The sequence below is a fragment of the Diaphorina citri genome, unplaced genomic scaffold, assembly GCF_000475195.1.
Source record: "Diaphorina citri unplaced genomic scaffold, Diaci psyllid genome assembly version 1.1 scaffold156, whole genome shotgun sequence".
Classification (NCBI taxonomy): domain Eukaryota; kingdom Metazoa; phylum Arthropoda; class Insecta; order Hemiptera; family Psyllidae; genus Diaphorina; species Diaphorina citri.
In genome coordinates, this window is record NW_007377593.1 from 280,601 (window position 1) to 303,941 (window position 23,341).

The 23,341-nt window shown below is 42.3% G+C and overlaps 3 protein-coding genes across 4 annotated transcripts; 1 reads left to right on the top strand and 2 right to left on the bottom strand.

Annotated features, from left to right (window-relative positions):
* The first annotated feature begins 111 nt into the window (after positions 1 to 111).
* Positions 112 to 5,991, top strand: LOC103505210 (neuroendocrine convertase 1-like). Its single transcript, XM_026820551.1, has 8 exons — positions 112 to 118; positions 958 to 1,120; positions 2,241 to 2,367; positions 3,266 to 3,385; positions 3,982 to 4,260; positions 4,527 to 4,676; positions 5,089 to 5,251; positions 5,744 to 5,991. Exons 1-8 carry the CDS (start codon positions 112 to 114, stop codon positions 5,974 to 5,976), a joined length of 1,242 nt encoding a protein of 413 aa, XP_026676352.1. The 3' UTR covers positions 5,977 to 5,991.
* Positions 5,992 to 8,886: 2,895 nt separating this feature from the next.
* LOC103505211 (calcium release-activated calcium channel protein 1-like) lies at positions 8,887 to 13,395 on the bottom strand. Its single transcript, XM_026820565.1, has 4 exons — positions 13,176 to 13,395; positions 12,573 to 12,685; positions 11,692 to 11,844; positions 8,887 to 11,103 (listed from the first exon to the last, which is right to left on the bottom strand). Exons 2-4 carry the CDS (start codon positions 12,675 to 12,677, stop codon positions 10,624 to 10,626), a joined length of 738 nt encoding a protein of 245 aa, XP_026676366.1. The 5' UTR covers positions 12,678 to 12,685; positions 13,176 to 13,395; the 3' UTR covers positions 8,887 to 10,623.
* Positions 13,396 to 14,044: 649 nt separating this feature from the next.
* On the bottom strand, positions 14,045 to 23,075 carry LOC103505212 (putative uncharacterized protein DDB_G0289263). Of its 2 annotated transcripts, XM_026820563.1 has the most exons (8): positions 22,720 to 23,075; positions 21,451 to 21,575; positions 21,047 to 21,266; positions 20,043 to 20,185; positions 16,999 to 17,152; positions 16,398 to 16,510; positions 15,668 to 15,820; positions 14,045 to 15,251 (listed from the first exon to the last, which is right to left on the bottom strand). In XM_026820563.1, the coding sequence occupies exons 1-8, from the start codon at positions 23,072 to 23,074 to the stop codon at positions 14,772 to 14,774; spliced, it is 1,743 nt and encodes a 580-aa protein (XP_026676364.1). In that variant the 5' UTR covers position 23,075; the 3' UTR covers positions 14,045 to 14,771. The 2 variants fall into 2 exon arrangements, with proteins under 2 accessions (XP_026676364.1, XP_008467752.1); XM_008469530.3 differs by lacking the exon at positions 21,451 to 21,575 and having other exon boundaries at positions 21,047 to 21,391.
* Positions 23,076 to 23,341: the final 266 nt, after the last annotated feature.

Consider the following 23,341-nt stretch of genomic DNA (forward strand, 5'->3'; position numbering starts at 1 on the left):
GACATCGATGTTTTTGTTCCGATGTATCGATGTTTTCAAAACATCGATGTCGATGTCCCAACCCTAACTCAGGCTGGGTGAGGTTAATGTGAGGGGGCGAGTTGTCGCTGAATGGATGGTAAAACCCGCCGTCGTTAAAAGACCTTTAGACCTCAGTTGTTTAAAGCGACGTAGTAAAGGTAAAAGAGGAACTTTTCAGTCTCATCCTAGCAGTTCTGCCGTGCTAAGCGAAAACGCCGTATGTCAAAAAACCCCACTTTCCGGAAATCGAGTTTAAAGATTTCAATCTATACGGCAAACACACGTTTTTGACATACGGCAACACGTTTTAGTGGTTTTTAAGAGGTTTAGGATAAAGAAAGAAAAAAAAAAAAGATATAGGATCAAAATTTATGATCGTAGGAACCATTTGGCACCAAAAATCAAAAATCGATTTTTTTTTTACATACGGCGTTTTCGCTTAGCACGGCAGTATACATAAGTAAATGAGGTATATTCTAAATGAGGTTAATGAGGTAAACCTTATAAAAAAGTGTTGTTTCCCTCATCTAGAATTGCTTACATCTGCCTGTATTGGGTACCTGGAGTATTTAGTATTTACTTACTAATCAAATATTTGTGACAGCTGTGATGACATTACAATAATCGCCAATAGGTAATTCCTGTGCAGGAGAGAGCAGGCTGCTTTCTCATTTTTGATTGGGAAGCTCGGTATTAGTGAGCCTTCGAACCCGCGCTTTCCGGCTTAGAAGGCGTTCGCTGAGGAGTGAACGCCATTCATACTGATACTTTCCTATCCCCCCCCCCCAAGAGGTTTGATAGAGGGAACTGTAACTGCTAAGATCTTATCGTGCCGAAATCGAAGAGAGAAGGAAGATAGGATAGAAGAAAGCCAGATAACAAATATCATCGCTACCAGTAGAGAGTTCACCTTCAAGATTCAATGATCTCTTCCAGAGCTGATAGATCTGAGTTGGCAAACGCAACCTTCGGATAAGATTGTGTTGCTTCCTCCGACTCAGCTCTGGAAGAGATCATTGAATCTTGAAGGTGGACTCTCTACTGGTAGCGATGATATTTGTTACCAAACATCATCCCTACGACAGTCCCTGTATAATCTGTAAAAACGCCTCCAAGAAACTTGCAAGTTGCTCAAGTTACCAGCACAGTGTTAGCTTGAAAGGCAGCACAGTTAGCCCCTTATAAGATCTAGGTTGCTCGTTCAATTCCCTCCCAGGACGAACTTTATCATGAACAGATAAGGTTCGCCTAGTTATTTACTCGTACCTTGGAAGGCAGCGACCTTTTAAATCGCTATGTTCTGGGTTCAGTAACCACCCGGGGCGAACTTTATTCTAAACAGATAAAGTTGTTTTTCGGAGCGGGTGGCTTTCTCCTATCCCGTCTTTTTTCTCTCTTCGATTTCGAGACGACAAGACTTCGGTTGTTACAGTTCCCTCTAGGTCAAGGCTGTTTCTCCCACAACTTTTTCTCCCATGAAAGTATACACAAGAAGACCACTTTGAGGCTTAGGTGTAGGGGAAAACAGCCCTAAGGGATAAGAGATGGGTTAAGGTTCTACGAATCTACGCATCCCCCCATGAATGTCCTCTTCTGCAAAATTGGATAAATGTCATCACTGCTTTGTTTCTCTTCTTCAGTGATGAAGTTGTGGACTCTGTTAGCTCGGTGGACTCTGGATCTGGAGGTTGGTGGTTCGAGTCCAAGTCAGGTCATAAAATTTAGCCTAGTGTATTAAGCGGGGTACGAAAATTAAAATTCCTTTCTTTTTTTTACTCAGGGCCGGAAAGGCAAGGGGGTACTGTACGTATTCTCGGCCGGGAACGGAAGGGTCAGGGGTGACAACTGTGCGGCCGATGGGTACCTCAACATCTGGGTTCTAAGTCAACACGAGAACACCAGAGAGTAACCCGTTGAATCAACTTTGAACTTTGGCTCAGGTGGCGACTGATGGGTAAACCAAGGAACAACGTTTCGTTAAACTGTCAACCGAAGTGGAACAATTCAATAGCGAGTTTTTGCAATGAAAATTAACGTCCCATTCACTGAACTCTTTAACGTTATTTTGAGGAAAACTCTGTAATGTAAGACCCAAGTTGACCAAAACACGTTTATGGACATGCTCAGAAACGAGTTTTCGCTAATTTTGGTTGCGAAAACTCGCTACGATCATAACAAAATGGACTAAAAATCTGAAATCCCTTTATATTTTATTCCAGGATGGGGCTCAAGGGTCTCCAGACAACTTTGTTTTCCCTGGTCGCATTCTGTGCCCTTTACGTCATTCCGAGTTACTTCCGACTCTTGCAAAACGAAGGATTACCACATGAGAAGTATTCACCTTATGTAAGTTCATTAGTTCATCTCGACACTTTTTTTAGGCCAGCCACTCACTATCAGGTAGACCTGACCAGGTATACCTGACACCTAATGAGCACATACCCTGACCACCTAATGAGCACATACACTATCAGGTAGACCTGACAGATACGACTGAAAAGGTCCGTCTGTCAGGTCTACCTGATAGTGAGTGGCTAGGCTCAGAAGAGGTTTCATAGAGGGAACTGTAACAACAGAGGTCTTATCGTCCCGAAATAGAAGAGAGAAGGACAGGATAGGAGAAAGTCAGCCTTTCTGAGAACGAAACTTATCTGGCTAGAATAAAGTTCGCCCCGACGGGAACCTTGACCTAGCGCTTACAAGGCAGGCAAGCTCTCCAAGCTAACTACTCTAACTAGATTAGCTCCTCAAAACTTTACCTATTGCACGATAGAGCTCCATTAACGGTGTCAACTGAGCAGTTGGTAAGGCATTTTATGAACCTTGACCTAGCGCTTACAAGGCAGGCAAGCTCTCCAAGCTAACTACTCTAACTAGATTAGCTCCTCAAAACTTTACCTATTGCACGATAGAGCTCCATTAACGGTGTCAACTGAGCAGTTGGTAAGGCATTTTATTCAGAAATCATAACCGAGGGATCTGTGGTATAAACTCCAGTAATGACATGAAATAAATGAGTCCAAGGAAGGTAATTTGTAAGATTTGGTTCAAACAAAAATTATTTCCTTTTACATTTCCTCTTCAGATACATGTGGGAGTTGAAAGGGCAGAACATTTTCTCAACCAGTGGGCCGTTCATATCTCCGGTTAAACTCCAGTAACAACATGAAATAAATAAGTCCAAGGAAGGTAATTTGTAAGATTTGGTTCAAACAAAGTATTTCCTTTTACATTTCCTCTTCAGATACATGTGGGAGTTGAAAGGGCAGAACATTTTCTCAACCAGTGGGCCGTTCATATCTCCGGAGGTCCTGATATTGCTGAGCAAGTGGCTGAGGATCTTGGCTTCCACTACAAAGGAATTGTAAGTCTTTGGTCTGTGGAAAGCAAGGTAGGTGAAGCTTAAGACGGCCACGGGCCACTCACTCTCAGGTAGACCTGACAGGTACGGCTGATCAGGTGCAGGTCCACTTGTCAGGTTTCCTGATAGTGTTTGTGCTCATCAGGTAACAAGTACTCAAGTAGACCTGACAGGCGAACCTGTTCAGCCGTACCTGTCAGGCCTACCTGATAGGACCTGATCAGGTGTACTTGTCTATTAGGTTGGGTGATTGTAATGTGAGGAGGCGAGTAGCTTGTCGCCCAATGAAGGGTGATACTCCCGTCATTAAACCCCTTAGCGCATGGAGGTTGAAACACACTACTATCACGTCACGTGAGCTCATGGGGAGTCAGAAAGATGTAGTTGAAAGTTTTCCCATAATATTGTAGGTAATTTCATTCACGATAACCACACTGCCCTCACGTGATGTTATGTGACCTGATAGTAGTACCTTAGATTCGTATAAGCTTAACCCATCCTTTAGGACTGTTTGCCCCTACACCTAAGCCTCAGGGTGGATTTTTTGTGTATGAGTTTCTACCTTGAGAAATTCTGTTAAAAAGAGCCTTTTACTTCAGCTATACGCGTTGCCCAACCACTACCTTTTCTCCAAGAAGGACCACGAGCCCATCAGTCCGGCAGAATCCATCTCGCACACCGTTCGGCTACTCAACGACCCTCGAGTCATGTGGACCCAGCAGCAGTTCGCCAAACATTTGGAGAAGAGAAACAGTGAGAATCGAGAGATTTGGCGTCTCTCGCGGATGATGGAACAGAAGTCGTACCGAAAGGAGACCGGCATCAGCAAATATGCCAAAGCGTTCACAGATGAACTGTGGCCGATGCAGTGGTACATGGTAACTTTTTTTATTATTATTAGGAGGTTTGAAAGAGGGAACTTTATTTTAGGAGGTTTGATAGAGGGGACTGTAACTGCTAAGGTCTTATCGTCCCAAAATCGAAGAAAGAAGCCAGGAGAAAGCCAGGTGTTCCGAGAAAGAACATTGTCCGTTCAGGATAAAATCCGCCCCGGGCGGGAATCGAACCTGCGGCCTAGCGGTTATAAGGCAGACGCGTGACCACCCAAGCTAACTAGACTGGCGTGATATGTATTTTATTTCAGCAAGATTGCAGATCCTCCAATACGTCCACCAGGATAGATTTCAACGTGGTTCCAGTTTATCAAGAATTGAACATCACAGGGAGAGGAGTCAACATTATAGTTCTGGATGATGGAATAGATTATGGACATGAAGATCTCGCGGCAAGCTTCGTGAGTATTCCTGCTACACTAGCTAACAAAAGAGTATCACACGTTATGGCAGAGCGACCTATAATCTAGCAATTTTTTTATAGAGGTTTGATAGAGGGAACTGTAACTGCTAAGGTCTTTTCGTCCCGAAATCGAAGAGAGAAGGAGTGCAAGATAGGAGAAAGCCAGCCATTCCGAGAGCGAGCCTTATCTGTTTAGGATAAAAGGGCAGCTCCGCAACGGCGGGAATCTGCGATGTGACCTAACACGGCAGACGCTATTCTTGAAGCTAATTAGTCTGATTGCATGTATTTGTTTATTTTTCAGAGGTTTAACGTCACTTTTTGTATATCTCTATGTATATCTGTCAATGTCAAAGAGCAAAGGCTTCAATAGGTATTTCTTAATTACTTGTTTTCGTATATTTTTGCAGTCTCCAGACCTCAGCTACAATTTCAACAACGATACAAACGATTGTCGCCCGAGATCTTCAGATAGTAGAAACAAACATGGAACTCGCTGTGCAGGACAACTCGTCATGAAACCGAACAACAGCAAGTGTGGCGTGGGCATTTGTTATGGAGCTAAAGTTGGAGGTAAGGTACCTAAAGACTTCTAAAGTTCTATCTGAACACATGACCTACTCAAGTGGTCGATCATCTACGTTCCGATCTAACGGACAGACCTGACCGTTAGATCGGATGGTGTACGGCCAGGTTGAGAGTATTTTGAGCTATTATAGTAGGAATTAACCTGTATTGTCGATTGTGCCGCTAAGATTTAGCGTCGATCTGAGGTTGAGCAATCCGCGGGCGATCTCAAGAGATAGAAGAGGAATTATTGTTAATTTGGTGTATGTTACTGAACAGCTGATTCAAGATCACAGTACGTGTCTAACACCCACACATACAACAAAAAATCAAGTTCGGTCATCTTGAAAAAGCATCCGAGAGCGGCGAAACTCGAGTCGGTTTCGGAAAGTCCCCAAGAACCCTAGTCATATAAAATAAAATAAGCATTAAGATAAGCATTATCTTACTTTATATGACTAGGGTTCTTGGCGCTAGTGATGATTGGTTTCTTCCCAGGTGTAAAGATGTTGGACGGACCATCGTCTGACGTCATTGAGAGCAAGGCCCTCCAGTTTGGTTTGGACAAGGCGGATATCTACAGCGGATCCTGGGGGCCTCCGGACGATGGAAAATATATGGACGGCCCTGGGAAGTTATGCGCGGCCGCTTTCGATAGAGGAATCAAGGAGGTGAGCTTTGGCCCTGTCGTAGGGATGATGTTTGGTAACAAATATCATCGCTACCAGTAGAGAGTCCACCTTTAAGATTCAATGATCTCTTCCAGAGCTGATAGATCTGAGTTGGCAAACGCAACCTTCGGATAAGATTGTGTTGCTTCCTCCGACTCCGATCTATCAAACTCCCAAGCTAAGCCTAACTTTTCCAGGTTCTATAATCCAATCGGTCCTTTATGTTCCCTTAATTCTTCGATTTCGGGACGATAAGACCCTAGCAGTTAGGTACAGTTCCCTCTATCAAATCTCTTGAAAAAAAAGCGCCTCAATGAAAATAAAGGAAACAGGTGATCTTGATTTAATATTATTTATTCAATATTTTTATTTGTTTCAGAAAGAAAACAAGGGCGGCAAAGTGGTATCAGTCAAACTGACCGTGTACGGCACCAAAACCGCCCCCGCTCACTACAGTACGGCAAGAACCTATGAGTATTTGGTGGATTCAGAATGGGACAAATTCCCTACAGCCCAATGTCCAGCATAAGTGAACTCTGCCTGAGAAGTACAAGTATACTGCTTTAACCTTTGCTTTGCTTTGACTGCAAAGACTGCTTTGACTTAAAAGTACAAGTATACCTTCAGCCTAAGTGAACTCTGCCTGAGATGTTTGTTTCTCGCATGAAGGGAAAATGAAGGACCAAGTGGAAGAACGGACTAACTTACAAAATAAGATTTTTTCAGTTTTTTTTTTTTTTACTAAGTCACAGTCTGAAACGCACTATACCCACTAGTAGAGGAACTATAGCAATGTCAGTTGTAGTTGAGACGTTATTAGAAATCCCGTTTGGCTAACCGTATGCATCCGTGTGCAACCGTTTCTTTTCCTAGAGACTTTAACTCGAAATATCTCGAAACGAGGCTTAGTCCGTTCTTCTTCTAGACACCAAGGCAATATTCCAGCAACTTTGAATCTGGCACTTGGCAAATATAATGACGTAAGATTACTGAAGAGAAACCTTTGAAAACTTTAGATAACCATTAAAAGTATGTAAATTATAACTAATATTGTCGTTGTGACGTCAGAAAGTTGTAGTTGAGACGTTATTAGAAATCCCGTTTGACTAACCGTATGCATCCGTGTGCAACCGTTTCTTTTCCTAGAGACTTGAACTCGAAATATCTCGAAACGAGGCTTAGTCCGTTCTTCCTCTAGAAACCAAGGTCACATTCCAGCAACTTTGAATCTGGCACTTGGCAAAAATAATGACGAAAGATTACTGAAGAGAAACCTTTGAAAACTTTAGATAACCATTAAAAGTATGTAAATTATAACTAATATTGTCGTTGTGACGTCAGAAAAATACTTAAATTGCTCTGACAAATTGACTTCAGTGCCTTAGTCATGTTACATGTAAATAATCTTCTGCTCTTCTTTATATTAACATTTATAGGTAATGTGTGTTTTTTTTTTTTTTAATTACATATAAAGGTATTTAGATGATCATTATCTGCTTTAATTTAGTCATAGTTATAATTATCTTGATTGTTCTATTCTGATAACCTGTTCAACATTGTATTTCTGGTTCTTTGTGTAAGGTGTACTTAAATTTCCAAAGTGGCTTTCAGGAACGCAGCCCAGGGAGGTTTGCCATTTTGGACTTCCAGTAGATTCTGTATTAACTTGTTTAACTTTCCCTGTTCTTAAGATAGGCATAATACCTTTCTCAAAGTGTTGGAAGGATTGAGGGGCTTGAACCCTTTGGATGTCCAGAAACCTCCAGTTAGTTGATCAGTATTGGATTTGTGCCTGTACAGAAGTGCATTTTGTCCAACCGGACTGGAATGTTACTAGACGCCAGTGGTATTTATATGAGGTCAGTAGACGGACTGTCTACTGTTGGCGTAATGGCACTACGGTGAAAGTGTAAAATAGAAAGTCACCTAATTCTAAAAATTCTGAAAAAAAAATATCTACCTATATCTTTTCTAAGATCACAGTTAATCGGTTTACTTATTCGCTACAAACTACATAAAATACAACCTGTAGATACAAACTATACACCTAAATATTTACATTAATCTCTAGAGAATTGGGGAAAAATCACTCAAAGTCCTCAAATCGAGGCTGGAAATCCATGCTTTGGATGAGAATGAAGAGATTCTATCCCGCGACCTATCGGTCACCAGGCGCACCTCAGGTCACACAATGTGTCCAGCGATAGCTTCCAGTTTCTCCTTCTTTCTTTTTCTTCTTCTTCTTCTTCTTAATTTCCTCCAGTTCTTTTATTCGAACCCACAACTATCAATTCCCAGGCTTCGAAGACGCAAAGTATCCAATTTCTTCTACTTCTGTTACCAAGCCTGGCCCATCTTGACGTTGAAACATTGGGGTGAAAGTCCCCTGGGAGAGTGGAAGTTTGAGGTTATTGATACGGTGAGTAGAATAGAATAAAATAGACTAGAATAGAATAGAACAGTATACATAGAATAGAAGAGAATAGAATAGGGTATAAAATAGAATAGAATAGAATAGACTATACCCTGATTAATCTGATTATACTGAAAGAGTAGGCGTTTCAAAGGACTTTTTTTCGAGAGATTTGACCGAGGGAACTGTAACTACTGAGGCCTAGTTAGCTTGGTGGGCCGTCTGATATGTAAGCGCTAGGCGGCGTTTTCGATTCCCGACCGGGGCGGACTTTATCCTGAACGGATAATTTTCGTTCTCGGAACGGCTGGCTTCCTCCTACCCTGTCTTCCTTCTCTCTTCGATTTCAGGACGATTAGACCTTAGCAGTTACAGTTCCCTCTATCAAACTCCCAAGCTAAGCCTAACTTTTCCAGGTTCTATAATCCAATCGGTCCTTTATGTTCCCTTAATTCTTCGATTTCGGGACGATAAGACCCTAGCAGTTAGGTACAGTTCCCTCTATCAAATCTCTTGAAAAAAAAGCGCCTCAATGAAAATAAAGGAAACAGGTGATCTTGATTTAATATTATTTATTCAATATTTTTATTTGTTTCAGAAAGAAAACAAGGGCGGCAAAGTGGTATCAGTCAAACTGACCGTGTACGGCACCAAAACCGCCCCCGCTCACTACAGTACGGCAAGAACCTATGAGTATTTGGTGGATTCAGAATGGGACAAATTCCCTACAGCCCAATGTCCAGCATAAGTGAACTCTGCCTGAGAAGTACAAGTATACTGCTTTAACCTTTGCTTTGCTTTGACTGCAAAGACTGCTTTGACTTAAAAGTACAAGTATACCTTCAGCCTAAGTGAACTCTGCCTGAGATGTTTGTTTCTCGCATGAAGGGAAAATGAAGGACCAAGTGGAAGAACGGACTAACTTACAAAATAAGATTTTTTCAGTTTTTTTTTTTTTTACTAAGTCACAGTCTGAAACGCACTATACCCACTAGTAGAGGAACTATAGCAATGTCAGTTGTAGTTGAGACGTTATTAGAAATCCCGTTTGGCTAACCGTATGCATCCGTGTGCAACCGTTTCTTTTCCTAGAGACTTTAACTCGAAATATCTCGAAACGAGGCTTAGTCCGTTCTTCTTCTAGACACCAAGGCAATATTCCAGCAACTTTGAATCTGGCACTTGGCAAATATAATGACGTAAGATTACTGAAGAGAAACCTTTGAAAACTTTAGATAACCATTAAAAGTATGTAAATTATAACTAATATTGTCGTTGTGACGTCAGAATATTGCCAAATGTAAGGTGTACTTAAATTTCCAAAGTGGCTTTCAGGAACGCAGCCCAGGGAGGTTTGCCATTTTGGACTTCCAGTAGATTCTGTATTAACTTGTTTAACTTTCCCTGTTCTTAAGATAGGCATAATACCTTTCTCAAAGTGTTGGAAGGATTGAGGGGCTTGAACCCTTTGGATGTCCAGAAACCTCCAGTTAGTTGATCAGTATTGGATTTGTGCCTGTACAGAAGTGCATTTTGTCCAACCGGACTGGAATGTTACTAGACGCCAGTGGTATTTATATGAGGTCAGTAGACGGACTGTCTACTGTTGGCGTAATGGCACTACGGTGAAAGTGTAAAATAGAAAGTCACCTAATTCTAAAAATTCTGAAAAAAAAATATCTACCTATATCTTTTCTAAGATCACAGTTAATCGGTTTACTTATTCGCTACAAACTACATAAAATACAACCTGTAGATACAAACTATACACCTAAATATTTACATTAATCTCTAGAGAATTGGGGAAAAATCACTCAAAGTCCTCAAATCGAGGCTGGAAATCCATGCTTTGGATGAGAATGAAGAGATTCTATCCCGCGACCTATCGGTCACCAGGCGCTCCTCAGGTCACACAATGTGTCCAGCGATAGCTTCCAGTTTCTCCTTCTTTCTTTTTCTTCTTCTTAATTTCCTCCAGTTCTTTTATTCGAACCCACAACTATCAATTCCCAGGCTTCGAAGACGCAAAGTAGGTATCCAATTTCTTCTCGGTTACCAAGCGAGCCTCAGAGGTCACATCCAGTTCTTTCATTCGAACCCTCAACCTCTCCACCACCAGCCGAGCCGGTCACACAACATGTCCCGCGTCCAACTTCTTCTTAGTATCCTCAATTTTTCATTCGAACCCGTGACCTCCAGTTTACCAGGCAAGCACCAAGGGTCACACAACATGTCCAACTTTTTCTTTATGTCCTCAATATCTTCAAACCCACAACCTCACCGTTACCAGCCGATCACACGACATGTCCAGCATCCAACTTCTTCTTAATGTCCTCCAGTTCCTTCATGTCCGAAATGGACGTCTTGCACTTATACTTGACCACATTGTGATAGAAGTGCACCACAAACACCACGAAAATGATCAGCACCGGAATCACTATAATGGTCGCAGCAATCGCCGCCCGCAGGGAGTAATCCCAGAATTTCACCCAGCAAAGGATCGCCACTTCGACCAGAAAGAGGAAGAGTCCCAGTACGGTGCTGAATGCCCAGGCGAGCTCTACGAACCCGCGCATGCGTTCGTGAGGTGACTCTGAGACCAGTTTTGTGGACTGGAGTTTGGAGATGGCTTCGATGTTAGGAAGGAGGTAGGTGGAGATCATAAGGGCGAAGATGTGGACAGCAACCAGGACGGTGGTGCAGACGGCAAACATGATGAAGAGCCACTCGGGGACGTTGGTTGGCTCGTTGATTTGAAGTTCCACCATGGCGACCTGAAGTAGAGGAAGAATTTCGAATCACATCATTACCGGGAAGGAGGTAGGTGGAGATCATAAGGGCGAAGATGTGGACAGCAACCAGGACGGTGGTGCAGACGGCAAACATTATGAAGAGCCACTCGGGGACGTTGGTTGGCTCGTTGATTTGAAGTTCCACCATGGCGACCTGAAGTAGAGGAAGAGTTTCGAATTACATCATTACCTAAAGCTGTGGACAATTGGTCGACGCCGTCAATCGACGAGATAAAGAGGTGAATATGTTTTCGAGGCAGTGTACGGTTTCAGTCAACATTGATCGAGTCGATCAACGGTTGATGGAAAGAGTCTACTATGTGTGGACACAGTTTAAGGTTTATTTTCCTTTAGGTAAACTTTCAAAAACGGAAACGATTCCGATGGTGCATCTTGGATTTCCTATGATTTAGTACAGGCGCCAATTCAGTTTCCAAAAGAGAACCGGTTCCGTTTCCGAAAGGGGGAGGATGGATGCTTCAAATTTTCGTAGTAAGGTCCACAGTAAAGGAGCAAAATGAATGGCCAAGGGGGGACCCTAACTACGGAGCAATGATTCACAGTACTCACCATGGCAAATCCTGACAGTAGTTCGGACGTGGTAGCTGTGGCCTTCAGCTTGGCTCGACTCATGTGAAGTCTACGCCACACGAGGCCCTCCGAGTCCTCAGGAAGCTCCTCGAAATGATGGCCTAGATCCCGCCTGGAGTGGTTTTTGTACAACTGGAAAAATACGACAAATTTGTTTAGAAGAAGTTTAGGTAGAGGGAACTGTGATAATGGAGGTAACGTTCCAAATCAATCAATCAATCAATCAATCAATCAATCCATAATCGTTCCATCATGGGACGGGTCGATGTACGAAGCCTCTCCACCAATTTCGATCATTGTATCTCTGCTCCCTCTCGATGTCGAACGATGTCTGCTCCCTCTCGAACGTCCCAAAATCGAAGAGAAAAGGATTACAGCATAGAAGTAAGCCAGCCGTTCCGAAAACTATTTTTTTAGGAAAACGTTCGGAAAAACTGCTGAGGTCTGTCTCATCGTTCCGAAATCGGAGTGAGAAGGAAGACAGGATAAGAATAAGCCATCAGCTGTTCCGAGAACGAATCCTATGTGTTTAAGGAAAAAATTCGCCCCGGGTGGGAACTGGCAAAAGAAACACCTTCACTCCTTCAGAGATCCATAGGGAACTGATGCATTCAACGCGCTCGCTGTCTTTTACCTGCAGACTCTGATGTAAATGTGGCACATTTTAAGGTCCTGCTCATTTACTTGTAAATATGTCCTCTGTTGGAGAAACCCTGCACGGAGCTAGATTTTTTGCATGCTATTGACACGGCCATCCAGACCGCTATTTTCTGGATGGGCAAGATTTGACGAACGAGCTTGACACGGAAAGTAAAGTAAGCTTGAGAAGAGATTAGATGATGGTGCTCTTTAGTACTTACCCTAGGATGATGGTCTGTATTCATGGGTAGAATATAGGGGGACCAGGTCGGAGGGGAATGTTGACATTGGTGGCATGGGAGGGGTGATAGAGACGGGAGGGACATGTGAGATCCTGGCAACAAATAAGTGGAGAAAATTAGCGGAAGAAATTGGCGGCGGAACAACAAAATAAGTGGACACAATCTGTGGCAAGAAAAAAAAAATAAAATAAAAAAATAAGAGCACTGTTGCTCCGGTACGTATGTTTGACATTCAGAAGGTCCCGGGTTCGATTCCCAGAGTCAACAAAGATTTGCACTCCTGCTCGAATAACACTAAGAAGTCCATTTATTCCAGTATAGTCTAAACAATATCTTATATTAATAGAACTCGGGTTATATGCAAGGAAAGAAAGGCCAAAATAATATGCAAATATGTACCAAAATTAGTCCACAATGCACCAAAGTTTCAAAATATGCAATTCAATAAAATCCGGGCTCTACTTGTGTATTTTATGGGCCTCATAAAACAGTATAAAATGTTTACAGCAAAAGACCCTGTTTGTAGTCATAAATAAGAGTAGTTCTTCTTCGTAACTCACTCATTCTTCTCTACTCACTCACCAGCTGAGAAGGTGCGGCCCAGAGGACTCTTAGACACGGTGGGGGTTCTGGGCTCGATACTCGCTTCACTGCCTGATGAGGAGTACGAGGGGTTGTGGCCCCCGGAGGTGGGGGTGGTGGGGTACCGGGATGATGGGGTCAGTGGATGAGATCCCTGGGGATGGAAGGAAATGAGAAGGGTAATTAAACTAGAGTAAAAAAAGAATAGAATGTTCCCTGTTTATACTGCAAGAATGACACTGAAAAGCCCCTTTAATCCCACAGTCTAAACAAGGTCTTGTGTATTTGGTACAGATGGAGTCGTGACAGCTTTTGGCAGTTAGCTTTTATGTTGGTGCTTGCGGTTCATACACAAAAAGCCCACTCCGAGGCCAAAAAGCCCGGCTTAGGTGTAGGGACAAACAGCCCCAAGGGATGGGTTAAGCTTCTACGAATCTACCCAATAGGGAAGGAGCTTTCGGAAATTGGGGCGGTTCGGTGACAAAGAATGGACCATGATAAAACTGTGGTTTTTCCTTTTAAAATCTATTTCCTTTTGCGGCTTGCGGCAGATAGCTCCTTTAGTGGTTTTTAGCTATCTACAAGAAAAGCCCTCAGGAAAATTAATGTGCACTTAAATTTCCAAAGTGGCTTTCAGGAACGCAGCCCAGGGAGGTTTGCCATTTTGCATCTCCAGTAGATTCTGTATTAACTTGTTTGACTTTCCCTGTTCTTAAGATAGGCATAATACCTTTCTCAAAGTGTTGGAAGGATTGAGGGGCTTAAACCCTTTGGATGTCCAGAAACCTCCAGTTAGTTGGTAAGTATTGGATTTGTGCCTGTACAGAAGTGCATTTTGTCCAACCGGACTGGAATGTTACTAGACGCCAGTGGTATTTATATGAGGTCAGTAGACGGACTGTCTACTGTTGGCGTAATGGCACTACGGTGAAAGTGTAAAATAGAAAGTCACCTAATTCTAAAAATTCTGAAAAAAAAATATCTACCTATATCTTTTCTAAGATCACAGTTAATCGGTTTACTTATTCGCTACAAACTACATAAAATACAACCTGTAGATACAAACTATACACCTAAATATTTACATTAATCTCTAGAGAATTGGGGAAAAATCACTCAAAGTCCTCAAATCGAGGCTGGAAATCCATGCTTTGGATGAGAATGAAGAGATTCTATCCCGCGACCTATCGGTCACCAGGCGCTCCTCAGGTCACACAATGTGTCCAGCGATAGCTTCCAGTTTCTCCTTCTTTCTTTTTCTTCTTCTTAATTTCCTCCAGTTCTTTTATTCGAACCCACAACTATCAATTCCCAGGCTTCGAAGACGCAAAGTAGGTATCCAATTTCTTCTCGGTTACCAAGCGAGCCTCAGAGGTCACATCCAGTTCTTTCATTCGAACCCTCAACCTCTCCACCACCAGCCGAGCCGGTCACACAACATGTCCCGCGTCCAACTTCTTCTTAGTATCCTCAATTTTTCATTCGAACCCGTGACCTCCAGTTTACCAGGCAAGCACCAAGGGTCACACAACATGTCCAACTTTTTCTTTATGTCCTCAATATCTTCAAACCCACAACCTCACCGTTACCAGCCGATCACACGACATGTCCAGCATCCAACTTCTTCTTAATGTCCTCCAGTTCCTTCATGTCCGAAATGGACGTCTTGCACTTATACTTGACCACATTGTGATAGAAGTGCACCACAAACACCACGAAAATGATCAGCACCGGAATCACTATAATGGTCGCAGCAATCGCCGCCCGCAGGGAGTAATCCCAGAATTTCACCCAGCAAAGGATCGCCACTTCGACCAGAAAGAGGAAGAGTCCCAGTACGGTGCTGAATGCCCAGGCGAGCTCTACGAACCCGCGCATGCGTTCGTGAGGTGACTCTGAGACCAGTTTTGTGGACTGGAGTTTGGAGATGGCTTCGATGTTAGGAAGGAGGTAGGTGGAGATCATAAGGGCGAAGATGTGGACAGCAACCAGGACGGTGGTGCAGACGGCAAACATTATGAAGAGCCACTCGGGGACGTTGGTTGGCTCGTTGATTTGAAGTTCCACCATGGCGACCTGAAGTAGAGGAAGAGTTTCGAATTACATCATTACCTAAAGCTGTGGACAATTGGTCGACGCCGTCAATCGACGAGATAAAGAGGTGAATATGTTTTCGAGGCAGTGTACGGTTTCAGTCAACATTGATCGAGTCGATCAACGGTTGATGGAAAGAGTCTACTATGTGTGGACACAGTTTAAGGTTTATTTTCCTTTAGGTAAACTTTCAAAAACGGAAACGATTCCGATGGTGCATCTTGGATTTCCTATGATTTAGTACAGGCGCCAATTCAGTTTCCAAAAGAGAACCGGTTCCGTTTCCGAAAGGGGGAGGATGGATGCTTCAAATTTTCGTAGTAAGGTCCACAGTAAAGGAGCAAAATGAATGGCCAAGGGGGGACCCTAACTACGGAGCAATGATTCACAGTACTCACCATGGCAAATCCTGACAGTAGTTCGGACGTGGTAGCTGTGGCCTTCAGCTTGGCTCGACTCATGTGAAGTCTACGCCACACGAGGCCCTCCGAGTCCTCAGGAAGCTCCTCGTAATGATGACCCAGGTCCCGCCTCGAGTGATTTTTGTACAACTGGAAAAATACGACAAATTTGTTTAGAAGAAGTTTAGGTAGAGGGAACTGTGACATTGGAGGTAACGTCCCAAAATCTAAGAGAAAAGGATTACAGCATAGAAGTAAGCCAGCCGTTCCGAAAACGATTTTTTTAGGAAAACGTTCGGAAAAACTGCTGATCGGAGTGAGAAGGAAGACAGGATAAGAATAAGCCATCAGCTGTTCCGAGAACGAATCCTATGTGTTTAAGAAAAAAATTCGGCCCGGATGGGAATTGAACCCACGACCTAGCGCTTACAAGGCAGATGCGCTAGGCGCTACCCTCCAAGCTAAGTACTCTGGCAAAAGAAACACCTTCACTCCTTCAGTGTTCCATAGGGAACTGATGCATTCAACGCGCTGTCTTTTACCTGCAGACTCTGATGTAAATGTGGCACACTTTAAGGTCCTGCTCATTTACTTGTAAATATGACCTCTGTTGGAGAAACCCTGCACGGAGCTAGATTTTTTTGCATGCTAATGACACGGCCATCCAGACCGCTATTTTCTGGATGGGCAAGATTTGACGAACGAGCTTGACACGGAAAGTACTTACCCTAGGATGATGGTCTGTATTCATGGGTAGAATATAGGGGGACCAGGTCGGAGGGGAATGTTGACATTGGTGGCATGGGAGGGGTGATAGAGACGGGAGGGACATGTGAGATCCTGGCAACAAATAAGTGGAGAAAATTAGCGGAAGAAATTGGCGGCGGAACAACAAAATAAGTGGACACAATCTGTGGCAAGAAAAAAAAAATAAAATAAAAAAATAAGAGCACTGTTGCTCCGGTACGTATGTTTGACATTCAGAAGGTCCCGGGTTCGATTCCCAGAGTCAACAAAGATTTGCACTCCTGCTCGAATGATACTAAGAAGTCCATTTATTCCAGTAGTCTAAACAATATCTTGTGTTAATAGAACTCGGGTTATATGCAAGGAAAGAAAGGCCAAAATAATATGCAAATATGTACCAAAATTAGTCCACAATGCACCAAAGTTTCAAAATATGCAATTCAATAAAATCCGGGCTCTACTTGTGTATTTTATGGGCCTCATAAAACAGTATAAAATGTTTACAGCAAAAGACCCTGTTTGTAGTCATAAATAAGAGTAGTTCTTCTTCGTAACTCACTCATTCTTCTCTACTCACTCACCAGCTGAGAAGGTGCGGCCCAGAGGACTCTTAGACACGGTGGGGGTTCTGGGCTCGATACTCGCTTCACTGCCTGATGAGGAGTACGAGGGGTTGTGGCCCCCGGAGGTGGGGGTGGTGGGGTACCGGGATGATGGGGTCAGTGGATGAGATCCCTGGGGATGGAAGGAAATGAGAAGGGTAATTAAACTAGAGTAAAAAAAGAATAGAATGTTCCCTGTTTATACTGCAAGAATGACATACTAAAAAGCCCCTAATCCCACAGTCTAAACAAGGTCTTGTGTATTTGGTACAGATGGAGTCGTGACAGCTTTTGGCAGTTAGCTTTTATGTTGGTGCTTGGGAGACTAAATCGCCTATCAGCTCTTTCACTGTCCAATCTAGTTAGCTTGGAGGGTAGCGCGGCTGATGCCTTCTAAGAACAAGGTTGCAGGTTCGATGCCCGCCCGAGCCGAACTTTATCCTGAACAGACAAAGGTTTGTTCTCGAAACAAAGTTGACTTTGTCGCTCCGACCGGCTCGGCTGACAGACTGCGGTCCGGTCTGAGGGTAATTTTTTTTTTTTTTTAATTACATATAAAGGTATTTAGATGATCATTATCTGCTTTAATTTAGTCATAGTTATAATTATCTTGATTGTTCTATTCTGATAACCTGTTCAACATTGTATTTCTGGTTCTTTGTATGACTTTGTACTATGCACCTGTTGTAATCCTGTACAATAAAATAAATAAAATAAAATAAAGGTCTGAGGGTGAATGGCGAGGATTATTAAAGAGGTAACAGAGGTTAAGGTGAAAAGAACTGTGGACTGATGTTGGGTTAGGACGACTTAAAAAAAAGAGGATTGATAGAGGGAACTGTAACTGCTCAGGTCTTATCGTCCCGAAATCAAAGAGAGAAGGAAGACAAGATAGATAAAATAAAATAAAATAAATAAATGGCGAGGATTATTAAAGAGGTAACAGAGGTTAAGGTGAAAAGAACTGTGGACTGGTGTTGGGTTAGGAAGACTTAAAAAAAAGAGGATTGATAGAGGGAACTGTAACTGCTCAGGTCTTATCGTCCCGAAATCAAAGAGAGAAGGAAGACAAGATAGGAGAGAGCAAGCAGTTCTGAGAACGAACCTTATCCGTTCAGGATAAAATCCGCCCCGGGTGGGAATCGAACCCGCAGCCGAACGCTTACAAGGCTGACGCTCTACCAACCAAGCTAACTAGGCAAAAATAACTCCTAAAATACCTTACCCATTTACAGTATGTATGTATTCCTACTTTAACTATAAATGTGTAGCAAGGTAGCATCATAACATATTATTTCTTTGTTAAAATCTACGGATGTTTTCTACAACTCTGCTGGTAATTGGTTATTAGTTCGAGTAAGGTGTGTGAGAATTTGACAAATTCGAATAATATTCAAGACGCAAGTACGATGTGTGAGCAGAAAATGAATGTGTTTGGAAACATCAACGCCATGAAATAGTAGGTGCCTATACCTACCTGATTGAGTTATGAGGGGTAACCTAACTATTGTACTTTTTCCTTAAGGGGACTATACATTAGACCAGGAATTCCCAAACTCGCTAAAGCCACGGATCTCTTTTGAATTTCATAATTTCTCGCGGACCAAAGTTTGGGAATCCCTGTATTAGACGGACCAAACTGCACCGGACCAAAATGGTCCGGTCCGCCTTTGTCCCGCGAACAAATGGAAATCTGAAGTGACTACATATTACATGGACCAGCGAACGGACCCCTGCAGTCTCTTGCGATCGGTCATCTTAAGGACTCTTCTGTGAAGCGAGCCTGACTAGGCGTCCACAACGGAGAACCGACGATCAACCCTTGCCTAGTACCGACCCAAGAGAAAATAAACAAACCATGCTAATGAATAGAAGTGTCCTCAACGGAGCCTTGACCATAGTACCGACTCTCGTAGAAAATCAAGAAATTGAGCTGAGTATTTTTTCTGGTCGTCTTTGTGGCCCCGCAGTCCCGCACTGATTTCTGGCGGTTTGCACAACGATCTCTTTGTTCGGTAGAAGTAGAGAAGTGTAGGAAATTGCAATTTCATCGTGTCATATTTTCTGGTCGTCGTTGTGGCCCCGCACTGATTTCTGGCGGTTTGCACAACGATCTCTTTGTTCGGTAGAAGTAGAGAAGTGTAGGAAATTGCAATTTCATCGTGTCATCATGATTAATAGGTTAGATTTTATTTAATTTAAATGGTTCTGTAAAAAATCCTCATTTCGCTAGTTTTTTTTTAAGATGATTCTACCTATTTTAAAATAGGCAAACATCAATTTTTACCTAATGATTCCCTCGTAATGTGGTCAATTTAGCTCCAGATTGTCTTCTTCTTCTTCTTCTCCTCCTCCTTCTTCGTCTTCTTTTTCTTTTTCGTTATCCTTCCTTCGTCATTTTCTACATTTGCCTCGTCTTCCTTGGACTTTGGTCGTCGTCTTCTTCTTCCGTTACCTGCTTCTCCTTCTCTTCTTCTTTCTTCTGGTCCTAGCTCGGCTAGTTATACTGCCTGTCCTAACTCAACAGCCTAAATAAAGCATCATCTGCCAGCCTAGTTAGCTTGGAGGGCAGCGCGTCTGCCTTGTAAACGCTAGGTAGCGGTTTCGATTCCCGGCCGGGGCGGATTTTACCCTGAAAGGATAGTGTTTGTTCTCAGAACGGCTGGCTTTCTTTTATCCTGTCTTCCTTTCTTTTCGCATTCGGGACGATAAAAACTTGGCAGTTGCTGTCCCCTCTATCAAACCTCATTATTATTATTATTATTATTATTATTATTATTATTATTATTATTATTATTATTATTATTATTATTATTATTATTATTATTATTATTATTATTATTATTATTATTATTATTATTATTATTATTATTATTATTATTATTATTATTATTATTATTATTATTATTATTATTATAAAAAAGCGCCATCTAATTACTCCTTTTTATCCTTCTCCTTTAAATGAGAGTGTTCCCACTATACACGACACGATTTTTTTTTCCGACCGACAAGCGGACCTTTACCTGTTTGGACAGTAAGGTGGTCGGTGTGCGGGGATGGCTGAGTGCACCTCGTTTGGACGCGGTTTGAGTTCTGGACACATCTCGGAGTGACTGGACGGACTGAGTTCTGGAGTAGGGGTGTGTGACGGTGCGAGACAGGTCCGCTGAAAATTGAAGATGGGATTTTTTTTAAGAGGTTTGACAGAGGGAACTGTAACTGCTAGGGTCTTATCGTCCCGAAATCGAAGAGAGAAGGAAGACGGGATAGGAGAGAGCCAGCCGTTCCGAGAACGAACATTATCCCATCGGGATAAAATCCGCCCCGGGCGGGAATCGAACCCGCGGCCTAGCGCTTACAAGGCAGACGCACTACCAACTAAGCTAACTAGGCTGGCTTGAAGATGGGAAAAAGCAAATATTTTAACAATAAAATTACCTACCTAGCCTGGTAATCAGTAATCAGCAGGGCGTGGATTTAATCCCAGTCGAGGTATGGAATTTTAATAATCAACATTGTTTAAGAATTTGACCACAATAATGGTACAGGCCTGCTGTTGGGTTAAAGGGACTCTTTAGTCCCATTCGAGCAATATAAATAAGCACTATTATTATGATTATGGTTGCATAATGTACCTATATAATAGGCTTGCGCATCGGAGGTCCCGTGTTCGATTCCCGGTGTTTGAAATACGGGGTTCAGGTTCACTCATCACACTCGTATTTATGAACAAGAATGATCGTTCTTAGATCAGTCTCAAGTCAAAATTGACCAATCAAATGCCTTGAGACTATGCTTGGCACGAACTTAAGAGCCAGCGTTTTGTTCATAAATATGGGTGTTACCGTGTTTACCTTCAAGATCAGTCTCGATCTCATTTCATTACACCCTACACAACACCCTTATTTCTTTTTGCCATTTTACGCGAGTTACTTTACTGTGTGAAGCCGTGGAGTTCTTCAAAGTTGACTTGAAAAAGTTCATACTGAAAAAAATAACTCGCACACAAAAGATCATTTTACTTTACCTGAAGTAAAGGATTTCTTGGTGAAATGCGGTGTTCCCTTGGTGGCAGGATAGGGGGACGTGTTCACCCTTAAGATCGGCCTCTCCAGGCCTGACCGCGGCCTCAGGTCACTACGGCCTGTCCGACTGGTCAGACTAGCCTGACTACTCGTCCTGGTCAGCAGTCGGCGCTTCACACTCGAGTGACTGCTGGTTCGAAGCCGGATGGGGTTGAGATTGTGCTCAAGCTCGAGTTTGGTCAGGGTGTCTAATTGTTCCTTTTTGATGTTGTCGATTGTCTGGAGACGTTCGTCGCATTTGTGCCGCAGGTCTGACGAGCTTTTGACCGGCCCTGCGGTAGAGTCGGCTGTAAATAAGAAATGGAAAATGAGTTAGGTCGTGGGTTCGATTTCCGCCCGGGGCGAATTCAAGCTCGAGTTTGGTGAGGGTGTCTAGTTGTTCCTTTTTGATGTTGTCGATTGTCTGGAGACGTTCGTCGCATTTGTGCCGCAGGTCTGACGCGCTTTTGACCGGCCCTGCGGTAGAGTCGGCTGTAAATAAGAAATGGAAAATGAGTTAGGTCGTGGGTTCGATTTCCGCCCGGGGCGAAATTTTTCCTAAATTGGTTCTTAATGTATTCTTGTAACGGTTCTTGTAACGGTTGTTCTTGTAAGATTCGTTCTTGTAACGGTTGACTATCCTGTCCCCCTTCTCACTTGGATTTCGGCACAATAAGACCTCCGTTGTTACATCAGTTCATTCCTCTATCAAACCTCTTCTTAAAAAAAAAAAATTCTGAAAATCAAACAGAAGAATTTATCATACCTACTAAATTTATGTCTGGGGGGGAAATTCTTACGAAATTGGGGAAATTTGAAAATCCTCCTATAAATGTTTATCACTTATGTATTCATTTGTTAAGACGTGGTTTATGATTACTAAGTATATTTATGCACTTGGGTTCTTGCAACTTCCTTATTAGGAAGAGTCATCTTAGCAGAAGCTCTTACTCTTTGGTAATTCCTAGATTCTACAAGGATGACTTTGCGGAAAAAAATGGAAAAGGTGATACGTGGTTTTATTGGATTTTCTAATACGACCTCTCTGTTATTATCTAACGTTTTCCCCATAAGTGCCGGTATACCGGTATTTCTGGACACATCTTTCAATAAAATTACATATAGCTATGGAAAAGGTGATAGGTGGTTTTATTGGATTTTCTAATACCACCTCTCTGTTATTATCTAACGTTTTCCCCATAAGTGCCGGTATACCGGTATTTCTGGACACATCTTTCAATAAAATTACATATAGCTACATATACATATGTAAATTACAATAAACAATAACCAAAGCCCCAGGATTGCGGGATTTCCACTTCTGCTGATGTGATCGGAATTGAAAATGTTGCCAAAGGATAGTTATAGATAGGTACTCTAAGGTTTTTCCCAGTTTCCACAGATTATTAAGACGGTCTAGGGTTGAATGGTAGAGATTGCCTTGGGCAATAATTTCGCCCCTTGCTTGTAATTTCTGTGTATTTTGTGTACATGTAATTATAAACAATAAAGAGTAAATAATAATACCTCTAGACTAGATACCTACCTATCTCTTCTCCATCTCTAAGTATCTAGGTTTTTCTCTATAGTATCTAGGTATCTACTTAGGTATTTCATCTATCTCTTGTAAATTTACCTTTAGGCGTTATGGCGGCCGGCAACTTCTCATTCAATACAAAACCTTCATTGATGACTCCGCACTTTTCTTTCTTCTCAACATGATTGTTGTTGCTGTTGTTGATGTGGTTGTTGTTGTTGTTGTTGTTGTTGTTGTTGTTGATGATGTGGTTGTTACTGCTACTATTATGATTGTTGTTGGAGTTATGGTCTTTGTGGTTGTTGCTGCTACTATTGCTGATGTTGTTCTTGTTATCATCATTGTTAGGATTGTTATGATTGTTGTTGGTTGTGACGTCACTGACAACCATGTTGTCTTTGACGAGTGAGTTGTTATTGTTTTCCATCACTAGCACTTCTTGCAAGTCCATCATTCTGAAAGTAAACAAAATCCTGATTAGATTTTTGCCAAGGAGGTTTGAGATTGAGATTTTCCTTGAGATTGTGTTTGGATGGGGAGTGGTCGATTTTTTTTTTTTTTTTTTTTTTTTTTTTTTTTAAAAAAATACTTTCATAATATTGTTTTATCATCAACTATTAGAGTGGATCGGATAACTTGCCCCTTTACCTACACTTCGGAGATATACGTATGTACCTTCAGATTTCGAAGTATAAAGTATAGTTAACCACAGTGTACCTAA

What these genes read in the sequence shown, in the direction of transcription:
- LOC103505210 (XM_026820551.1), top strand. An exon ending in GCTTCCACTACAAAGGAATT is followed by an intron (nt 3,386 to 3,981) that starts GTAAGTCTTTGG and finishes CTTTTACTTCAG; the next exon opens with CTATACGCGTTGCCCAACCA. An exon ending in TTATGGAGCTAAAGTTGGAG is followed by an intron (nt 5,252 to 5,743) that starts GTAAGGTACCTA and finishes GTTTCTTCCCAG; the next exon opens with GTGTAAAGATGTTGGACGGA.
- LOC103505211 (XM_026820565.1), bottom strand. Translation starts at nt 12,677, where the DNA reads ATGTCCCTCCCGTCTCTATCACCCCTCCCATGCCACCAATGTCAACAT. An exon ending in ATACAGACCATCATCCTAGG is followed by an intron (nt 11,845 to 12,572) that starts GTAAGTACTAAA and finishes GTATTTTTCCAG; the next exon opens with TTGTACAAAAACCACTCCAG. An exon ending in TACTGTCAGGATTTGCCATG is followed by an intron (nt 11,104 to 11,691) that starts GTGAGTACTGTG and finishes CCTCTACTTCAG; the next exon opens with GTCGCCATGGTGGAACTTCA.
- LOC103505212 (XM_008469530.3), bottom strand. Translation starts at nt 23,074, where the DNA reads ATGATGGACTTGCAAGAAGTGCTAGTGATGGAAAACAATAACAACTCA. An exon ending in CAAGAAATCCTTTACTTCAG is followed by an intron (nt 20,186 to 21,046) that starts GTAAAGTAAAAT and finishes TTCAATTTTCAG; the next exon opens with CGGACCTGTCTCGCACCGTC. An exon ending in TACTGTCAGGATTTGCCATG is followed by an intron (nt 15,252 to 15,667) that starts GTGAGTACTGTG and finishes CCTCTACTTCAG; the next exon opens with GTCGCCATGGTGGAACTTCA.